Source organism: Anolis sagrei, chromosome 3 (genome assembly GCF_037176765.1).
Source record: "Anolis sagrei isolate rAnoSag1 chromosome 3, rAnoSag1.mat, whole genome shotgun sequence".
Classification (NCBI taxonomy): domain Eukaryota; kingdom Metazoa; phylum Chordata; class Lepidosauria; order Squamata; family Dactyloidae; genus Anolis; species Anolis sagrei.
Genome location: NC_090023.1, coordinates 47,989,483 through 48,010,275, shown reverse-complemented (window position 1 = coordinate 48,010,275; position 20,793 = coordinate 47,989,483). Strand labels below are relative to the sequence as shown.

General features: G+C 40.4%; 1 protein-coding gene across 2 annotated transcripts in view; it reads right to left on the bottom strand.

The window, feature by feature from the left end:
- CD96 (CD96 molecule) overlaps window positions 1-13,734 on the bottom strand; it is a 41,695-nt gene extending 27,961 nt beyond the window's left edge. The window contains exons 1-4 of one of the 2 annotated variants that reach the window (XM_060767131.2): window positions 13,358-13,734; window positions 8,589-8,999; window positions 4,240-4,349; window positions 179-404 (exon numbers count right to left, since the gene is read on the bottom strand). In XM_060767131.2, the coding sequence (XP_060623114.2) occupies window positions 179-404; window positions 4,240-4,349; window positions 8,589-8,999; window positions 13,358-13,430 (820 nt within the window). In that variant the 5' untranslated portion in view covers window positions 13,431-13,734. The remainder of the gene's footprint in view (window positions 1-178; window positions 405-4,239; window positions 4,350-8,588; window positions 9,000-13,357) is intronic. The other variant, XM_067466647.1, reaches the window with a different exon arrangement.
- Window positions 13,735-20,793: the final 7,059 nt, after the last annotated feature.

The following is a 20,793-nucleotide window of genomic DNA, read 5'->3' as shown; positions in this document are numbered from 1 at the left end:
TTATTGCTTATGGGTGTAAAAGGAAGGAAGAGCCAATTCAGATAACTCTTCAAGGTTAATGGGGATTAAAACTGTAATTTTCTCTAGTTCCAGTTATGTCTTCTTGAAACATTTAAGTTCTTGGATAACAATACAAACTATATTCCTTACTACTAGAAGAATTATTTCTCATGCTTACCAAATACTTTTACATCTGTAGTGCTCCTAATCATTCTTCCAGGCCGGTAGACAACAGAACAGATGAATTTCATGCCATCATCAAGGACCGACACTGGTGAGATTATTAATGTGTTTTCTGGATTCATCTTGATTCTCTCCTTGAATGATGTAGATCTGGTTATGTATTCATGACCATAATAAGACTGTTTACTTATAAGTAACTCTTCATTCTTGTTCTCTTTCTGCTTGAAATAAGAGTTTTTTCAGTGATTAATTCCCATCTAACAATCTCTAGAATTCTCCTCATCCTCTCTTTCTTTTGGAATCAACACTATAGAAGACAATACTACTAAGGATTATTCACCAAATACTCCAAAAATTCTGGGAGACTATCACATGCAGCCCTGACCACTCTTTTGGAGTGATGACAAGGGGTGTAGGCTAAAAGATCTGGAGGACAACAGGTTGCCCGAACTTGTTCAGATGAACCATGGCTATTCAACTTCCCAAGCATTCACAGAAGGACAGGTAGTCATTCTTCAGCTCTGAAAATGGCAGTGTGATAACAAGCTGGAACTTTCTAGTTTCTTCGGAGTTAATGAACAGTCCACTTAGCTTTCACATTACACGGCAGTAAGACAGGTGGGAAGCAAGAGTGTTTTGTAGCACATCATAAAGGCTTACATAACTTTAGAAAATGGGAAAATGTAAGCCTTTTTTAAATCACTGTAATCATAATGTTCTTGGGGAAGTTACATATTCTCAGCCCAAGAAAACCCAATTATAAGGTCACCTTAGTGTTGCTGTAAGTTAGAAATAACTTGAAGGCACACAACAATTACTTTGAGTTTCTGGAACTATTATTTTAATTGAGTACTTTCTAAAATGAACTTTCTGCGTTCTGTTCCCATTATACTTAGAAATGTTTGTTTTCACCTGAAAGTCCTCAAGAAGAGTTGTTGAAGTATGAATTTCAATATTTGCAACAAAGCATAAGACATTCATTAATTATAAATGAACCTCTGTGTATTTGCTATATAACTGCTATCTTTTTGAATATTTGTTTTCTCATACTTCATACATTCCCTGCAGCAACCTACACACTTGCTGATTTTTTTAAAAGTCATGGAAAAAGTAGGATTTTTTAAAAAGCCAGTTTGGAAAATGCTTTGAAAAAGTTAACCTTTTCTACACTTTCCATGTTCCTTTTTTTAAAAGAAAATAATTAATTTTGAAATGTTTCTGTTTTGCATGTCACAACTAGCTGGGGATTTATGGGAGTTGTAGTAGTAGCAGCATCAATGTTTCTAAGCTTTGAAAAAAGCCAGCAAGATAACTAACTCCAAAGGAGATAGCATTTTAAAAAAATGGTAAGTGAAAGACATAACAGTGCAGTGGTGGGAGAAGGAAAAACTTCTCGAAAACTGCCTGATAGTTATCATCATGTGCCTTCTTTTTTCAGTTTAGATTGCCATATAAATGGAGTGTGATAGAGTGTTGTGGTGGTGTCCTGATCACCAGTGGTCCTGAAAAGAGTTTGATACTGCTAGATGGCACCCTTACCACCCCCTTCTGGTCTTTGTGTTGCATTGGTCTCCATGTCATGGCAGGATTTATTTGTCAGCTATTGCTTCAAGTAACATCAGACAGGACAATGGGGTGAAGATGGAGAGTGCCCCATCACCCTAGTTGACATCACTACAGGTGATGCTCAATAGGTGGGCCCATATCACAGTCAGAGACTACCACAACACAGAAGGCATGAGGGTATGAGGGCATGTGTCTTCAGGTTGCCAACAACCAGGAAAATTGGGATAGCAGTGGGAACGTTTGCATTTGGTTCTGTTCTGGAACTGGCCCATCTATTCAGATGGCACCAAAAGTCAGGGGATACCCTGCATTGTGGGCCAAAATTCAGGCTATCTCTTGATTTCAGATAACTCATTAAGCTTCAATCCAACTGAAGTGATCAGTGTAGATATGCCCAAATCTGGAGTTTCAAAATCTTTCAGTGTTTTACATAAGCAGCAAAGTAACAGTAAAATAATGAGAGATGGTGATACAATTTTACTTTCCCCCAGCAAAGATCATAATTTATTCACTTGTTGAAAAGGGCCTATCTCTTCTTGAAATGTATTTTCTTTCTCTGTCTCATTTTAATTCTTGTTGATTTGCAATCTTTATAGTTGTGAACTTTCATCTTCATCTTTAGATTAGCCTTGGGATTGCCAAGCAATGTTATCCAATTATTAATAAATCACGGTTCAATCTTACCCTTCTCCAACAACCAAACAAAAACAGCCTCATTTCCTAAATCCAAAAAAGGCAGGGGAGGTAAATTTTAGCCAATTTAAAAACTTTCTCTTAAAACTTCCGATCAGATTTCAACAGAGTTAATTTCGAAAATAAAAAGGTTTCCTTTAAATTGAGGAGGTTCCCAATCTTTGCTCTTTTAAGTTGATTTATTGTTCCAATGAAATGATGCTTTTCTTGAAGTCTATCCAGCATGAAAGCTAGGCCAAATTTTGCAGAGAGGCTATGATGGCTGATGTCAAGCCACTGTCTATTATTGCTACCCCTTATGGATTAATAGATCACTAAGACAAATATTGGCTTATGTGGATAATCCTCGCTCCCTAAATACCTAAAAGAAATGCACTGCCAGTTATGGAGCCCCCAAAACCACCTTTTCTCTGTGATTTGCTTTGTATGTCACACCAGACTTAAGTAGAAGAGAACTTCACTTTTTAGCCACACTCCTGAAGTTCTTTTGTAATCACATTTATGTAGTTACAAATGCAATGTAGGAACTCAACCACAGCTGAATTTTTTTTACAATTTATTACATAATATTTATTCTACTTCTCTATTACATAGGTAATGAGAAAAATTATATAAAAACAAAACTAAATTATTTGAGAGTATTTCTACTCCTCTCTTCAGCCACAAAGGCTCTCAGAGTGGTTTCCAAATTACTTATTTTATCATTACCATCTTAATGAGTCACATTACACAAGGAAAAGGACATGGATGAACTAAATTAGTGATGAGATGTAATACCCTATTAGGATTATTTTATTTAAAAAAAAACAATAGAATGATAGGGATACAGGCCAGATTCCTGTGGAGGATTTATATCTTTGTAAAGTGGAATCAATGTAGATGGGAATTAAATTTTAATCCATTATGTCCATATCCATACCACATTGGTCCTGATACACATCACATTGATCTTGACATATCTTACATATCTTTGCAATTCACTAACAGGTTTTCTTAGCATCTATGTTACATAGTTAGGTGTATGAAAGTTACATAACATAGATTGATGCATGTATCTGAATCAAAGTAAAATAACCTCTTGTGGTTGCTGTTAAAACAGGTTGGTGGCCCATAAATAATGGGAGATAAGGTGGAAATCTGAGAAAACTAATAGTTGAACAAGAAAAGAAGCAACAGTTGTATTAACATTACAGTCATGGGATCATTCTGTGGTAGAGACAGTTGGGAATTATGTTAATGGATCACAAGGAAGGAAGGAGAGGTAGGTTATATGTAAAAAGTGTGATTATGAGATATAAATATGTATATTTAATCCAGAGCATAGGATGTGCAGTGGGAGGAAGCACTGTAGTTTTCAGATTGGCCATATGCACTGGGGTGTTTTGAGAGTTGTAATCAGGGAATACAAGGTGCTGTAGGTTATATTCAGAGAAAGGTGATGGCCAAATTCTTTTTAATATATCTTGCAAAGACAGGGTTTCCATAAGTCACGATTGACTTCAGGGCAAGTAAAGTAGCAACAATTCCACTACAGCAGTGGGATCCCCCCCCCCCCCCAAGATGAATTACATGTGTTTATGCAAGTACTTAGGATTCTTATATCAATGTGACATATTCAGTAGTGATAAAATATTGTAATTTCATCACTCCAAGGCATGACAGCAATTTGAACCAGAAAACAGTCATTCTCTTTTGGAAGCTTATGCTTTGACTCTTAGATCACACAGTTCATGTTTACATTTGTCAAAATATAAAACATTTCTTGCTCCTACCAGTATCTAAAAAAGTGTTACTTACCAGAAACCAGTTCAAAGAAGCATTTGTCATGTTTTCAGAAGGCATGTCTTTCAAGCATGGGATTTCCAGTGTCTGGTTTAGCAGTGTTTCTACCACAAAGTTCTTGTCATCTTACATGTATATAAAGAAATAAAATTAAGGGTAAACTCATGATATGTAGTACATTTAAAGTTAAATTATTCTTCCTGTTCTGCTGATGTAGACTGTGCTGACTGATTTCTGCCAGTATTTTATATTTAGTGATTTCATTATACTTCTAAAAAAAATAGAAGGGAGTATATTTCTGATATAGGTACCTCTGGTTTACACCAAAGACTTCTTCCTTATATGATGTGAGAAAAGCAAACTGTACAAATTACATTCAGGAAAAATAGGAGGCATATGAGATCACATTGCAAATACAGTGGGTCTGCCATATCCACGAGACTTTGGTTCTGGGACCCACTACAGATACAAAAAAAATTGCAAAAGATTGTACTCCATATAATATAATTACGCAAGCTTAACATTTATGCTATCACGATTTATGAACATGAAGTACAACAATCCATGGTTTGTATAAATCATAGGTAGAACAGACCCACTGTGTATATTGACTACTGGAGTACACTAAACTATTTCAGAATGAAAGCAGCCTGTCCTTTATATTATTTGAGTGTGTAGAATACAAAAAACAACAAAACAATAACTACAGTTCAAAGCAAATTACTTTTCACCTCATCACAAAGGGCTAAAATCAGTGGCATGCACCAGTTTTAGCCCTGGTTACCCATGGAGCCATCTGGCTTCCCTCACATGATGATACACCACCTCCGTGGATGAAAGAGGGCGGAGCCAGCACACGCTGCTGCTAAGGCAACACAGGAGAGCTCTTGTTGCTATAGAATGCATGGGGGAAGCTACACATACCACATATGCTCACGCTCCCCCCCTTCTGCTGGAGCCTGGCAATGTAGGGTGTGAGGCGCTGGATTCCCCATGCCCCTCTATGAACCGGAGCAATGCTGGCAGCTGTCTAACAAGGTTGTCAAGACTTTGGTTAGATATCCAAGAATCAGAGTTAACACAGCCTCTTTGGGACTGGTACAGCATATACTACTAGGATCAAACGACTATAAGATTGCGAAGGAACAAACAAGCATATATATCTATTTCTCTCCACCTTGGAGAAGGTGGCAAGGAAAGGATTAGAAGCATTTGCTTTGTGTTTTAAACTAATATTGGTTTGTAAAAGGTTCACCCAGTCTGGGACACATTTACATTATAGAATAAGTGCAGTTTAACACCATATTAACTGCCATGTTTTGGAATGCTAGGCACTGTAGTTTTACAAGGTCTGTAGCTTCTTTGTCAAAGAATGCCCCCAGGATTTTATAGTATTGAATCATGGTAGTTTAATTAGTGTCAAACTGCATTCATTCTACAGTGTAGATGTACCCCGATTGATATAATGCAGGATAAAAGGTCATTTGTCTATCTAGTGACCACAATGACCACATTTCCATCACAGAAGTTGAGGGAGAAACATCTGGAGAATCAACGATGACCTTACCATGACCTCCCAAACCAAGACAGCAGTTGCTAGAGAATCAGCACTTATATAGGAAACCAGATGTCTTACATTAAGGTCAGGAAGAAATTGGTGAAGCATTACAACTTTGGGTTGGTCTCTGCATTCTCACTACGTTGCATCAACCATGTTATTTTGTCATTTTTCCCTTTCATTCAGTTCTACAGTAATGTTCATTCCCTCCACTTGTAGTCCTCCACGTCTGCCAGTTAACAATCCCCAGTGAATTGGGGTGGATCCATTCCCTCCAAATGGCCTTGTTTCGCTTTGATGTGGAGTCATGTTTTCTTAATATCTAATATTGTTAATCCTTGAACTCACTTTCTGAGCATGTTCTGTCCCAGCTTGTTGAAAAGGTGAGTGTGTAATGTACTCTAGCAGGGATTTCAGTGAAAAGCAAGACAGAGCAGATGAATAAAGTTAATGGCTTGTGAACAATAATTGTCTGACTTCTGTCTAGTTTCAATGGCAGTGATAGTGTTAGCACATGGATAATCATACTCCAGAAAGATGTGAAGAAACCTTGAAAGAGATAAACTTAGCAGAAACATAAAGATCATAACCTCAACAACCCAAAATTTCCAGTAGCATCTCTGCCCACTTCATAATCACCACCCTCCTACTCCTTGGTTTGTTTTAACTTATCAAGGTGTTTCTAGAAGACAGATATATGGAAATTCTAAACTGTTAGTTTCATGTTTGTCCATAGCTGTTGCATAGAAAGCATAATCTGTCATTTTATGCAGGTCATGTATATACCTGAATGATGCACATTATTCAGAGTCTTGGGGTGACAGGATGACCCTATCCCTGTTCTTCTGTCAACAAATCAATGGATTTTTATGTTGTGAAACTTTAAAAACTGACTAGAGTGGGGTTTTAAGTACTTTTGAAGAGTTGGTACATGATCTTTTGATGAATTTTAATGTTTAATGTTTTCTTTATAAATCGTTCAATTGCTTTTTATACTTTATACAGCTCTTTATACTTAAGAGCAGTATAAACTCTTGAGCATCCACAGATTTTGAGGTACTGGAATCCCCCAAACCCCAGTGGATACTAGGGACCTACAATATATTGTTAACTGCCTTGAGAACCATTGTTGGGAGAAAGATGAATTATAAAATAAAATTAATATGTGCGGCGAACATAAGTGGATCACAAGCTATTACATTATGGAACTGATGTGGACACTTTCATGTTACATTTATATAGGGTACAGTGGGGAAAGTGAAATAGGGTTGGAATCCAGGTACTCTCAACATAAGCCTTGCTTGGAGTAGATGGTTGGGGCAAACCATGACATACAGTCTCAACCAGTGTTCAAATCAAATGGTGGGTGAACATTGTCCAACTGGCACCCGGTTTTGCTCCTCTGATACTTTCTCATGCAGTTAGGGGCTATAGGAGTCAATCTCTCTCAACCTGTACTATCAGAAGAACCTCATAGGAAAGATACTATAGCTCTGCTGTATTTAAGAGTCCCACTCATTTCACAAAGTAGCAACTTCCGTCCACTCCCTCCCACACACATACACACAAATCTTGCTTTATAACGGTGCCACTACCCATTTCCCTTTTTAATTGCAGCCTCCAAATCCTCCTAAATGGCCTATCTTCATGACTGTATCCTCCTCTACGAGCCCCCATGGTCTTTAAGATCTTCCGGGGATGCCCTTCTCCCGCTCCCACCCCTGTCTCAGGAGTGGTTGGTGGGGATGAGGGAGAGGGCATTCTCGGTGGTGGCCCCTCATCTCTGGAACTCCCACCCCAGGGAGATTAGGCTAGCACCCTCCCTATCCATATTCCATAAGGAATTAAAGACGTGAATGTTTCATTGTGGATTCGATTGACAAGTCCTGTGACAGATTATTCGAATCATGACCTGAATCATGACCTTAATCTAAATTCCTATATTTATTACTATATTCTTAAGCTAAGTTGAATTGATCCTGTTAAATTGCTCTATTTCTATGTCACCATTCCTATGCTACTATTCTATTCGGTACTATGCAATTTATTGACCACCTTATTCTTTAACCTGTCTTGCATATTGGCCCCCTTCTCCCCAAAAATAAATTCTGTTGTTGCTTATGATGTTTGCTTTTAATCCTCATGCTGTTTTATGCTGTTTAAATATTTTATTGTTCTGTTTTGATTGTATGTTATTTTGGGCTTGGCCCCATGTAAGCCACCCCAAGTCCCCGCGGGAAGATGGAGGCGGGGTGGAAAAATAAAGTCCCCCCCTCCTCTTCATCTTCATCTTCTTCTTCTTTCTTTCTTTCTTTCTTTCTTTCTTTTCTGACTCCTTGAAGCCCCGCATAAGACCAGGATAATGGGGAGAAGTGTTTTTGCCACCAACCTGTACCATATCACCCAAAGCTATATACAAATCTGATGGTATATATTTCCTCCCTATCAGAATCACCTTCCAAACTTTTGTGATGTGTAATTCAGCAAATATGAAGACATTGATTCCAGTCTATCTGGATGTGCTGTTGCAAGCTGTTAGAAGGCTGAGGGATGAAAATTAGCTTTGAAACCACACAGTTGCCCAGTCCTGCTCTACTTACTATCCCAGTTATTCCTGCAGAGTATAGGAAACATTTTTCAATTCTTACAATATATGAACTGAAGCACATCATTTAGCATTTAAAAAACCTCAATTGCAACAGGAAGCCAGTCACCTAGTAGCACACAATAAATAAATATGTGTTCATCTCTGCAGCAATCCTGAGAAAGTAAGCGTACTGCTAATAAGGGATGCACTGTTACTTACCGCTCTTCATAACAACAAGATTGATTTCTGAGCTGGTTGTTCCTGCTGGATATGTAGCAAAGCTACACTCATACAAGCCAAACCGTTCAAGACTCACATTCCTCATCTGCAGAATCCACTGATCGCATTCCATATGATTTTCTGAAGAAAAACTGTGGCTGAAGTCTGTCTGACAAGATTGGAAGGCCTTTATGAAGTTTAGGGAATAGTTGTAACCTCTTTCATTGTATACAGTCCCATAGCGAGGATGATGTACACCAATACTTCTTTGAGAAGCAGCATCAATCTTTGACCACTGTGTTTGCGTAACATGGATTCCTTTTCCTTTCAGGATGCTGCATGTTAGAGTCACATCATCACCAGGCAAGGCATAGACATATTCCTCATTCTTAATAATAATTTCAGACTGAGCTACATGCCAACAAAAAAACACAACATATGTTATTATTCATACATATTCTAATGGTTGCTCTACTTTTTTATCTTGATCATTTATATTGTAAAAGATAAATAGGAATTTGAGATATAGTATACCCTCCAACTGCTTTGATTTGGCAGGGACAGTCTTAATTCATCCTCTGTTGTTCCATTTTTTCAGCTAATTTAAAATGTTTCACTTTATCTCTCTTCCTCTCACTTCTCGCTTTGTCCTCAGCTTATTTCAATTAACATGAATAGAGTTAAAAGTGCAAAAGCAAGTGTAGGTTCCTTTCATTTAACTCAGAGAGAAGAACTGGCATGGTCTTGCCCTTCCCAATAGGCTCAGACTATGGCAGCCTCTTCTGACTTGTGTGTTCTTCCTCATTAACATCTTTACCTACACTGGACTACACTGTAATGATGCTCAGCCATGCTTGTCTGGATTTTCACCCGTGAAATGGGGCTTAATCCAATATCAAAAAAGCAAATATCTGCTGGTTCAACAGAACTTTCTTCCCCACCATTCTTCACTACAGCTAATTGTATTCCTTGGAAACCTACCTTCTCCCTGGAACAGATTTTGAGGGCAGAAAAAAGGGCTGGAAAAGGGGGGTAAGTCTACATCACCCACATTGGTGTTTTCCCCATTTCATGGGGGGAAAGGCTGCCATCCGACTTATCTCTGCGCTGTCCCCATTCTCATCAATGAGAACACAGGAAGCCTCCTGTATTCTCTGGGCAGTATTCTAGGATGCTTTCAGGATGATGGGAGGATGGAGCCCCATTGGAAGTAGCCCTGCATCATGTGATGGGCTCCGTCCGGCTCCATCCTCCCAGCATCCTGAAAGCATCCTAGGACACTGAAAAACATTATTGTGATGGGGTCCCTAAACTCAGGTAGTGTTTCTGAAACAGCCTTTCACCCATTTCTATTCAGCCCTATTTAATTATTATTCAGAAGTGCTTTAGCAATATTAAATTAATGAAACATTAGGGCCATTTTATCTTATTGTTAGCATTCTACCTTCCCTTGCTTGGTCTCTGTCCATTTTGAGTGAACCTCTTGGCAAATGTGACATAAATAGGCATACTTTGAACCCAGACAGGACTAAAAATGCAAAGTTGCCCCTTCACGCCATAAAGACATTTGCTAACATTTGCTAACATTTTTGTGGATAAATGGTGGCTGAGGTGAAAAATTACTAATTCATGAATTAATTCACTAATTCATGAATGTGAGGATTTAGATCCACAAATTTATTACTGTCTCAAAAAAGTGAGTAGACCCTTATAGAAAATTTAAAATTAGGAGCCAAAGTACATATTTCTCTATTAAGGAAGAAAGAACATTCTAAACAGTCCAGGGATCTGAAGAAAGAGAGACACTTAGTTGAGCATCTTGCATTCAGGAAGCTGCTCCACGTCTGATGAAACCCTGCACAGGAAATTCTTCCTGAAAACTATTCTTAAAAGCATGCATGAAGATCAAAGTGCAACAGCAACAGAGAACTGGGAATAAATATTTTAATACTTAACTATTATTAATAGCCCTTTTATTTCAAGATGTGTTGCAACTCTTGAGTGTCTGTATCTTTCAAGCTGTCGGGAGTGGTCTGTCATCAGGCCAAAGTTGTTAGGCATGTCTGACTAAAGTTTATCTGTTTGGTCTGTACTTAGGCTTATTCTCCTACATCGAGGCCCAGCAGCTGGCTTTATCTGGTTGGGTCAAGTCCTCTCGTAAGATTTACTGCATCAGCACACATGTATTTAGGGGAGAATTGACGGATCGAACTACTCTAACATTACAACCATTTTGCTTACATTGACATTGGGTGCTTCCCACCAGAATGTTCTCCTGCACTAGCCTCATTGAAATGCAAGAATGCAGCAAAAGACCAAGACGATTCATTATCAAAGCTTGACAAGTCACGTGCTTTTTGTCAGCAGCTGTATTATGTACGCACAAGGGCAAAGTCTACATTTGCAAAATAGCAAGTCTTTTGGCAGTTTTCTTTTCAAGTATAAAGGCATAGTACAGTTATTTGAGAAAGACTTTCCTTTTCACAAAGGCTTCTTACATCTACCTAGTTCCTCCTTTTCCCACTCCATTTCATTTGGGTTTTTTTTTAAAGCCACATTAGCGCTGGGAGGATAGAGAATAAATACAAACATTTTGGAGCTGTGTTGCATCAGTAGGTCAGCACTGAACAATTCAATAAAGCTTGAGATGAGAAAGAATGGGATTCTATGCTAGATGATTCTATTATAGCTGTGTGTATGCCTTCCTATAACATTCAAGGCAAGTATGAACAGACCCAGAAAAGAGGACAGTATATAACTCTGTGACACTATCTAAAAGCAGGTCTGTGTAGGTCTGTCCACCACAATGAAAATCAGAAGAAAAGTAGAGACTGGAAAAATAAAATAAAATAAAATAATTCCTGATTGCATTTTTAGGTCGTCTCAGGAGGTTTAGCACAGCTGGTAAAAATCATCAGCAACTGTAAGATCTATCAACCGAAAGGTTGCAAGTTCAAATCCCCGAGTCGGCATGAGCGGCCGACTGTCAGCCCTGCTCACTGCTTACCTAAGCAGTTCAAAAAGAGCTTTAGCTGTAATTAGAGAAATTAAGTACAGCTAAAAGCGAGAGAGGGTTTTACAATGCCATAAAGAAAAAGAAGATCAGAAAATGCAGGAATGAGGAAGTCCTGATGGCCAGCACCCCTTGTGGACTCGAGCCCAACCGTCCATGGCATCGAAACAACACCTCCTTCTGTGCTGTCTGTCTGTGTCCTGTCTATACAAACAGCATTGAATGTTTGCCATGTATGTGTACTTGTGATCCGCTATTATTATTATTATTATTATTATTATTATTATTATTATTATTATTATTATTTACTTGCTTCTGCAAGTCTTATGTGGCTTGGTTGTTTCATTTTACATGTGCCTGATTTAGGCTTTAAATAAAATATTTGCTGAAAAATATTGAAATGCACTTTTGGGGTGGACTATTCCTATTCTTTCTGTGTTATTTCTTCCTCTGGTACCAATGTTCTGTTAATGAACTAATGTCCCAGGACACATGTACATTGTTAACTAAGTTATACCTGTACATTTTGTTATTAATAATACATATGTATTATTGGCTCTTAGAAACCTACCTTTGGAAACAAACCTGTTTTCTTCATTACTAAGGAACACAGGAAGTGCTACCTAGATTAGACCAGAGACCCATGTAGTTCAATATTTTCTGTATTAGGAAGAACCCCACCATTAGACAGACTGAGGCAGTCAGCTCAAGCAGGATGTAAATGATTGCTGGTACATGAGACTTTTACATTTTCCATCCTCTACTAGAAAAGATGTCTAAACACACTTTGTTAAGAAAATGATTGATTGCCATTTTTTTTACAGATTTGATACACATATATGTATTTGCCAAAACGTTGGGGGGGTTTTTTTGCTCATGGAAACATGATGGGTTTTTTTGCCCAAACATGAAAAAAATGACTCTACTTTTTGCACAGATCACTGTATTTTGTATAAGAATTAAAAAAACAAAGCCCGTGGCTAAAGTGGCTAAAAGCCTTTTAAAAAATGCACAAACTCATTTGCACACTCATTTAGCAAGGATAAGACTTTTGAAAGTACATACAGGATTTTTTTTTTCATGTCATGAGCAACTTAAGAAACTGCAAGTTGCTTTTGGTGTGAGAGAATTGGCCATCTGGGACACCAAGATGTTTTACCATCCTGTGAGAGATGTTTCCCATGTCTTTGCATGAGAAGCTGGAGCTGATAGATGGGAGCTCACCAGATTTGAACTTCTGACCTTTCGGTCAGCAGTCCTGTCAGCACAACCTAACCCAGTGCGCCACCGGGGGCTCCCATGCAGGAATGCAATAAGCAAATATATACCCATTTAATGGCATGAAGAGGGCAGCAGGAGAAGCTTTTTGGAGAATCCGATCTCCTAGAAAGCAACACAATACATTCCAAGCTATCAGCCCTTCTCTGAAACAAGCTAGCCCTCAAGTAAAGCTACTAGATGAGGTGATGTCCTATCAAAAGTGGTGGCATACAATGCATGTGCCATCTCCAATGATTTCCATTTGTAGAATATGGATATGTGTGGATCTGCTTTTGTCCTATCGTGCTTGACAACAAAAAGGTTGGGAATGGCCCTGCCAGTAATGGCTAGAGGAAACTCTCAAATATACAACTCTGTTATTCAAAGGCTGAAAAAATCAATCATGGCAATACTTATTCAGGCTTAACATTCAACTCAGGCATACAACAAATTTAACAAGACAAACGCTACATCCTTGTCAGAAGAAAATACTTACCACTGATGACATGCATTAATATGAAGTGGTTTAGGAAGAAATAACATGCCCGAAATGGCCATCTCATCTTCATCTTCAGGTGGAGCTGCTAAGAAAGGATTTAGGTGATGACCATAAAAACTACACATTAGAGGTGCATTTTTTCTTCTTCAGTTTAGCTCCAAATACTCCGTCCTCTGCAACAAATGAATTCTATTCTTTGCACAGTGAGCGGTAACTTTTTATACTTTCTTTTTCGTATGGCTGAAAGGAAATGTATATTTACAGGAAACCACTGTCTGAAGACGATTTTAAAAAACCAAACCATAGGCAAGTTGTCTTAGCCCGGAGGTATGAAGGAAGTACTGCATACAACAAGAAAATGACTTCCTAATGGGGAAAAAATTGCAGATACATCTTGCCTCCATTTCTATCACTGTTGTTGTTCATTCGTTCAGTCGTCTCCGACTCTTCGTGACCTCATGGACCAGCCTACGCCAGAGCTCCCTGTCGGCCGTTACCACCCCCAGCTCCCTCAAGGTCAGTCCAGTCACTTCAAGGATGCCATCCATCCATCTTGCCCTTGGTCGGCCCCTCTTCCTTTTGCCTTCCACTTTCCCCAGCATAATTGTCTTCTCTAGGCTTTCCTGTCTCCTCATGATGTGGCCAAAGTACTTCAACTTTGTCTCTAGTATCTTTCCCTCCAATGAGCAGCCGGGCTTTATTTCCTGGAGGATGGACTGGTTGGATCTTCTCGCAGTCCAAGGGACTCTCAGCACTTTCCTCCAACACCACAGCTCAAAAGCATCGATCTTCCTTCGCTCAGCCTCTATCACTAAATTAAGCCTCTATCACTAAATTTCTATCACTAAATTAAGCTTTTTACAGCACTACATGACAAGTGATGATAGAACACTCTTTCTGGGAAAACATACATTAATTAGCAAAATAAGCACGAGTGAAGACAGCATTACAGCAAATTTGTTCCCCTTCCCCTTTTTCTACTTTCAGATTCAGACAGCTGCATGTAACACTAGGGACACAATGCTGTGGCTCAGAGACTGAACAGTTGGGAACCAAATTGAAATGTTGTTTTTTTGAGCCACGAGCCCACTTGATGATTTTAAAGACATTTCCTCACATCATCAGCTATTCCCCACACCACATTCACGAAAAGGATACTAGCATTAATACTGCATAGTTTACCTAGAGAAACCACTAGCACAAGAGGTAGTGAAGGCAATCATGTCAGAAGTCTTGTCCTCATTGTCCCTAAAAACATGAAGGCTGTTGAGGGTCATGGGAACTTGGGGGAACATAGGAATTTGAGGAGTTAGGGGCCACATTTTCCCCACCTTTGCTGTAAGAGGTGTTTATGGGTACCAGTTTCTATTCAATATTTATTTATTAATTTACTTTCTTAATTTATAAACTGTTTTTCTCACCCCTGGGAAGACTCAAAGTTTCCAACATATTCATGGCAAAATTCAATGCCTTACAAAACATAAAAACCTAACATAAAATAACAGTAACATAAAACTATAAATTAAATCATAAAATGTAACTACACTAAAACATTAAAACAAGGGATTAAAATCATATTTATATAAACATTAAAATCACATGATCCAAAAGCATGGTTCAGGCCATTCCAGTATCAAATAACAATTGCACATAATGCATGTTTGTTTCTTGTTCTGCTTACATCCCAAATGGTTGGTTCTACAGCCATGTTTTTGGTTTTTTTCTGAAGGCCAAGAGGGAGGACACTGATCTAATTTCATTGGGGAGGGCGTTCCATATTTATTTATTTATTTATTTACTTTACTTGTATACCGCAGTTTCTCAGCCTAACAGGCGACTCAACGCGGTTTACAACAAAGGTACAACAGTCAACAATATACAATTTAAAACCATAAAAGCATAATACACAATATTGACACAACAATAACAACCCAATGCATCTCATGACTAAAATCGTGATCCAGTTTCGTCGTCCATATTACCATTCCTGTAATCATCACATTCATTGCACCGATTAACCAAATGCCTGTTCGAACATCCAGGTTTTTAATCTTCTTCGGAACACCATCAGCGAGGGGGCTGATCTTACCTCCATGGGAAGGGCGTTCCATAGCTGAGGGGCCACCACAGAAAAGGCCCTGTCTCTCGTCCCCACCAGCCGCACCTGTGAAGCAGGCGGGATCGAGAGCAGGGCCTCCCCAGAAGATCTTAGGGTCCTGGTGGGCTGATAGGCCGAGATACGTTCGGATAGGTAGGTTGGGCCAGAACCGTTTAGGGTTTTAAAGGCCAACGCCAGCACTTTGAATTGAGCCCGGTAGCAAATCGGCAGCCAGTGGAGCTGGTGCAGCAGAGGAGTTGTATGTTCCCTGCGCTCCGCTCCTGTTAGTATCATGGCTGCCGAACGTTGGATTAATTTGAGCTTCCGAGCCGTCTTCAAAGGCAATCCCACGTAGAGAGCGTTGCAGTAGTCTAAATGGGATGTAACCAGAGCGTGGACTACCGTGGCCAAGTCAGACTTCCCAAGGTACGGGCGCAGTTGGCGCACGAGTTTTAACTGTGCGAATGCTTCCCTGGTCACCACCGAAACCTGGGGTTCCAGGCTCAGCGATGAGTCCAGGATCACACCCAAACTGCGAACCTGCGTCTTCAGGGGGAGTGCGACCCCATCCAACACAGGCTGTAACCCTATACCCTGTTCCGCCTTACGACTAACCAGGAGTACCCCTGTCTTGTCTGGATTCAATTTCAATTTGTTCGCCCTCATCCAGACAGCCACAGCGGCCAAGCACCGGTTCAGGACCTCGACAGCCTCCTTAGTAGCAGGTGGAAAGGAGTGACAGAGTAAGACATCATCCGCGTACAGATGACATCGCACTCCGAAACTCCAGATGATCTCCCCCAGCGGCTTCATGTAGATGTTAATATAACATGGGAGACAATATTGAACCCTGAGGAACCCCACAAGACAAAGGTTGTGGGGTTGAACAGGAGTCTCCCAGTAACACCTTCTGAGACCGACCCTCAAGGAATGAGCGGAGCCACTGTAAAACAGTACCTCCAAGACCCATTCCCGCGAGGCGTCCCAGAAGGATACCGTGGTTGACGGTATTGAAGGCCGCTGAGAGGTCCAGCAGCACCAACAGGGACACACTCCCCCTGTCGAGCTCCCGGTGCAGATCATCCACTAAGGCGACCAAGGCTGTCTCGGTACCATGCCCCGGCCTAAAGCCAGACTGTGCCGGATCCAGATAATCCGTGTCTACCAAGAATGCCTGGAGTTGTGAGGCCACCACACGTTCCAGGACTTTGCCCAAAAAGGGGAGATTGGAAACAGGCTGATAGTTGACGAATTGAGTGGGGTCCAGTGATGGTTTTTTCAACAGCAGTTTTATTATAGCTTGCTTTAAGCTGGCTGGAATTTTGCCTTCCCGAAGGGAGGCATTAACCACCACCTTCACCCACTCCGCCAATCCCCCTCTGGCCTCCTTCAGAAGCCAGGATGGGCAGGGGTCTAGGTTGCATGTGGTAGCTCTCATTCCTCCAAGCACCTTGTCCACATCCTCGGGTTGCACCAATTGAAATGAATCCATCAAAACCGGACAAGCAGATGCTCGTGTTACATCCTCAGAGACTGCCGTTAATATGGTATCCAGACCAGAGCGGATCAAAGCGACTTTGTCTGCAAAGAACTGAGCAAAGGCTTCACAGCGAGCTGCCGAGTCATCAGGGCACCCATCCTGCATGGTGGGTTTTAAAAGGACTCTGACAACTCAGAACAGTTCAGCCGGACGGTTCTTTGCAGATGCAATAGTGGCCGCAAAGAAAGTCTTCTTTGCGGCTTTTATTGCCGCAGCATATGCCCTTAAAAAGGACACAAACCGTGTTCGATTTGGCTCGCTCGGATCCGAACGCCACAGGCTCTCTAGTTCCCTCTTCTTTCGCTTCAACGCTGCCAGCTCCTCAGTAAACCAAGGAGCTGGTTTAGCTCGGCTACTTGAGAGGGGACATTCTGGAGCGATCGTGTCTATTGCCCTAGCCATCTCCCCATTCCAGAGAGCGACCAGTGCATCAACAGGATCACCAACCGAGGTGGCGGGAAATTCCCCAAGAGCTGTCAGGAATCCATCCGGATCCATAAGCCTCCTGGGGCGGACCAACTAAAGGGGTCCTCCACCTCTGCAGAGGTTAGGGGGTGCAGTGAGTCTAAAGCTGACCAGGTGGTGGTCGGTCCATGGCAACGGAGAGATGGACAACTCCTCAACACCGCCACCTTCCTCCCATCCCTGGCAGAAAACCAAGTCCAATGTGCGTCCAGCACTGTGGGTGGGGCCAGATACCTGTTGGGACAGCCCCATGGTTGCCATGGCAGACATGAAGTCCTGAGACTATAGACTATTTTCCCCCAAGGAATTGGGAAATTGTTGCTTCTGTTCGATGTTCGATGTTTTGTCTTATATCTGATATAACAGGCTGTGTTTGTTTTTAATTTCATTTTAGTTGTTAAGTCATAATTTGTGTTTATATGTTAGGTTACTAAATTTCATTACTATGATTGAATTGTTGTTGTATTCGGGCATTGAATGTTTGCCTTTTATGGTTGGAATTTGCCCTGAGTCCCTCTAGGAAGATAGAGTGGGATATAAATAAAGTTTTATTATTATTATAGATGAGGGGTCACCACTGAGAAGGCCCTGCCTCTCGTCCTCATCAGTCACACCTGTGAAGGAGGTGTGGGATCAAGAGCAGGGCCAACCCAGCAGTTTGGAAACATGAAAATATGAGTAGATCAATAGGTACCACTTCACTGGGAAGGTGAAGGTGAGCCCTACACCATTGGAGAAACTACACTGTCTAGCCGGTATTGCACCGCCTGACATCTGCTGGGAAGTAGCAACCAATAGTGAAAGGACCAAGGCAGTGACATCTCCAGCTCATCCCCTGTTTGGATATCAGCCAGCATGTCAACGACTTAAATCAAGAAATAGTTTTCTAAGATCTACAGAGACACTCACTGGAACACCCCAGCAAGCGAGAGTCCAAAAGTGGCAGGCTCAAACCCAGAACCTCAATCAATGGCTGATACCAAATGAGAGTCTCCCCCCTGGGCACAAAAAAAAAAAACTGGGCGACTTGGAAGGCGCTGAACAGACTGCACTCTGGCACCACGAGATGCAGAGCCAATCTTAAGAAATGGGGCTACAAAGTGGAATCCATGACATGCGAGTGTGGAGAAGAGCAAACCACTGATCACCTGCTGCAATGCAACCTGAGCCCTGCTACATGCATAATGGAGGACCTCCTTGCGGCAACACCAGAGGCACTCCAAGTGGTCAGATACTGGTCAAAGGACATTTAATCAACAACCAAGCTTGCAAACTTTGTGTTTTGTCTGTTTGTTTGTTTTGTTAAAAATGTAATACAAATGTCTGGTTGCGCCTGACATGATAAATAAAATAAACTGGGAAGGTAATGGCATTCCATGCAGTCATGCTGGCCCCATGACCTTGGAGGTGTCTATGGACAATGCCAGCTCTTTGGCTTAGAAATGGAGATGAGCAGCGCCCCCCAGAGTGGGACATGACTAGACTTAATGTCAGGAGAAACCTTTACCTTGTCTTATAGGCTATGAAGGGAAAACATGTTCAATTTTGGGCAGAATGATGAATTTAAGACAGCAATTTGTTTAATGACACATGCAGTGAAACTATTGGGATATATAGTTCAGCACTGTGGATAGCTCTTTTAAACTCTGGAATAAAATTGAGCACCTGCAACACAAAAACCCTTGAGGTTTCAGCATCAAAGATAAGTAAAGAGATCATTTTAATGAACCATCTTTATGAGGTGGTCACCTGCATAAAATATGTCATGATGTTGACCAAAGACACTTAACATACTCAGGGGCAGCTCTCCAGATTCTGAAAATAATCTCTTTGTGGGATTTGTTCACATCCTCATAAATATGCCTCCCCCATCTGAACTCTTTTCTTTCTTACTGTTCATGCCTTGGACAAAGGGAACTGAACATTCCTGTTATCCTGGATCTAATGCAAACAGTGCCACTAAGATCACCTTTAAGATGGGGTGGGCAGCAACAGATATTCACCTCCACTTTTCCCCTTGCTTTTACAGGTTTGCAAGGGTGGAGGAAGTACACTACCACATTTGCTACTAGTTTAGGGTTGAATTGCTTGACTTTCAAGTGAACAACCCTCTGAAAATTTGTATATATTTTTTTTTTTTAAAAAAAAAAAGGTTCAGGACTTTGCAGGATGGAAACTTGTGGATGTTCAGGGACCCAAAGGGCCAGATGTGGTCTGTGGCCTCCATTTAATTCATCTTTTCTTTGGTAAGTTGTCTACTAGATCAAACCACAGCTTGAAAAAAAAACTGTTGGACACAAGTTGGAGATAAGGGTGGTATTACTAATTTATTTATTTTATTTTATTTACTTTACTTGTATACCGCAGTTTCTCAGCCTAACAGGCGACTCAACGCGGTTTACAACAAAGGTACAACAGTCAACAATATACAATTTAAAACCATAAAAGCATAATACACAATATTGACACAACAATAACAACCCAATGCATCTCATGACTAAAATCGTGATCCAGTTTCGTCGTCCATATTACCACTAAGGTTAAGGAAATAGAACGTGTCAAATTGTAAGTGGAATATCATAATCTGTTTGTTCTTTTTAATGTTGTGGAATTGTAATTGACATTTGTATCATTCTACAATGATACAAATGTCAATTAATAATAATTGTGAATAAGAATAGTAATAATAATAATAACAACAACAACAACAACAACAACTGCAAAGGATCTGGCATAAACCAGTACAGGTGGTCCCAGTGGTAATCAGCACACTGGGTGCCATGCCAAAAGATTTCAGCCATCATTTGGAAACAATAAACATTGACAAAATCATGATCTGTCAACTGCAAAAGGCCACCTCATTTGAAAATACATCACACAGTCCTAGATGCTTGGGAAGTGTTCGATTTGTGATTTTGTGATACGAAATCCAGCATATATATCTTGTTTGCTGTGACATACTGTGCTTTTGTGTCAGTAAAATAATAATATGAAAAAAATATTTTGCTATGTTTTGCTTCATTCTGTCTTTCAATCTGAATTTGAATCCATGAGCATAAAATAAACACAGTTTGAGACATTATTTCTGGTGGGGTGGGGGGTAGGGAACAAAATCCCCAGACAATATGGCAGTGGGTATGCTGGCTGGGTGGAGTCTGGAAACTGCCATCCAAAAAATAAGAGTTTTCAAAGCCTGATTAAACAGAAAGAAATGGAGGAAAGCCTAGAAGAAAAAACGCTGTGATGTGAATAATTCCAACAACATCTTTTCCGCCTGTCCATTTGGACATAATTTTATAGGGCTGCTGTTTTGTTTTCAACTTGTTCCTC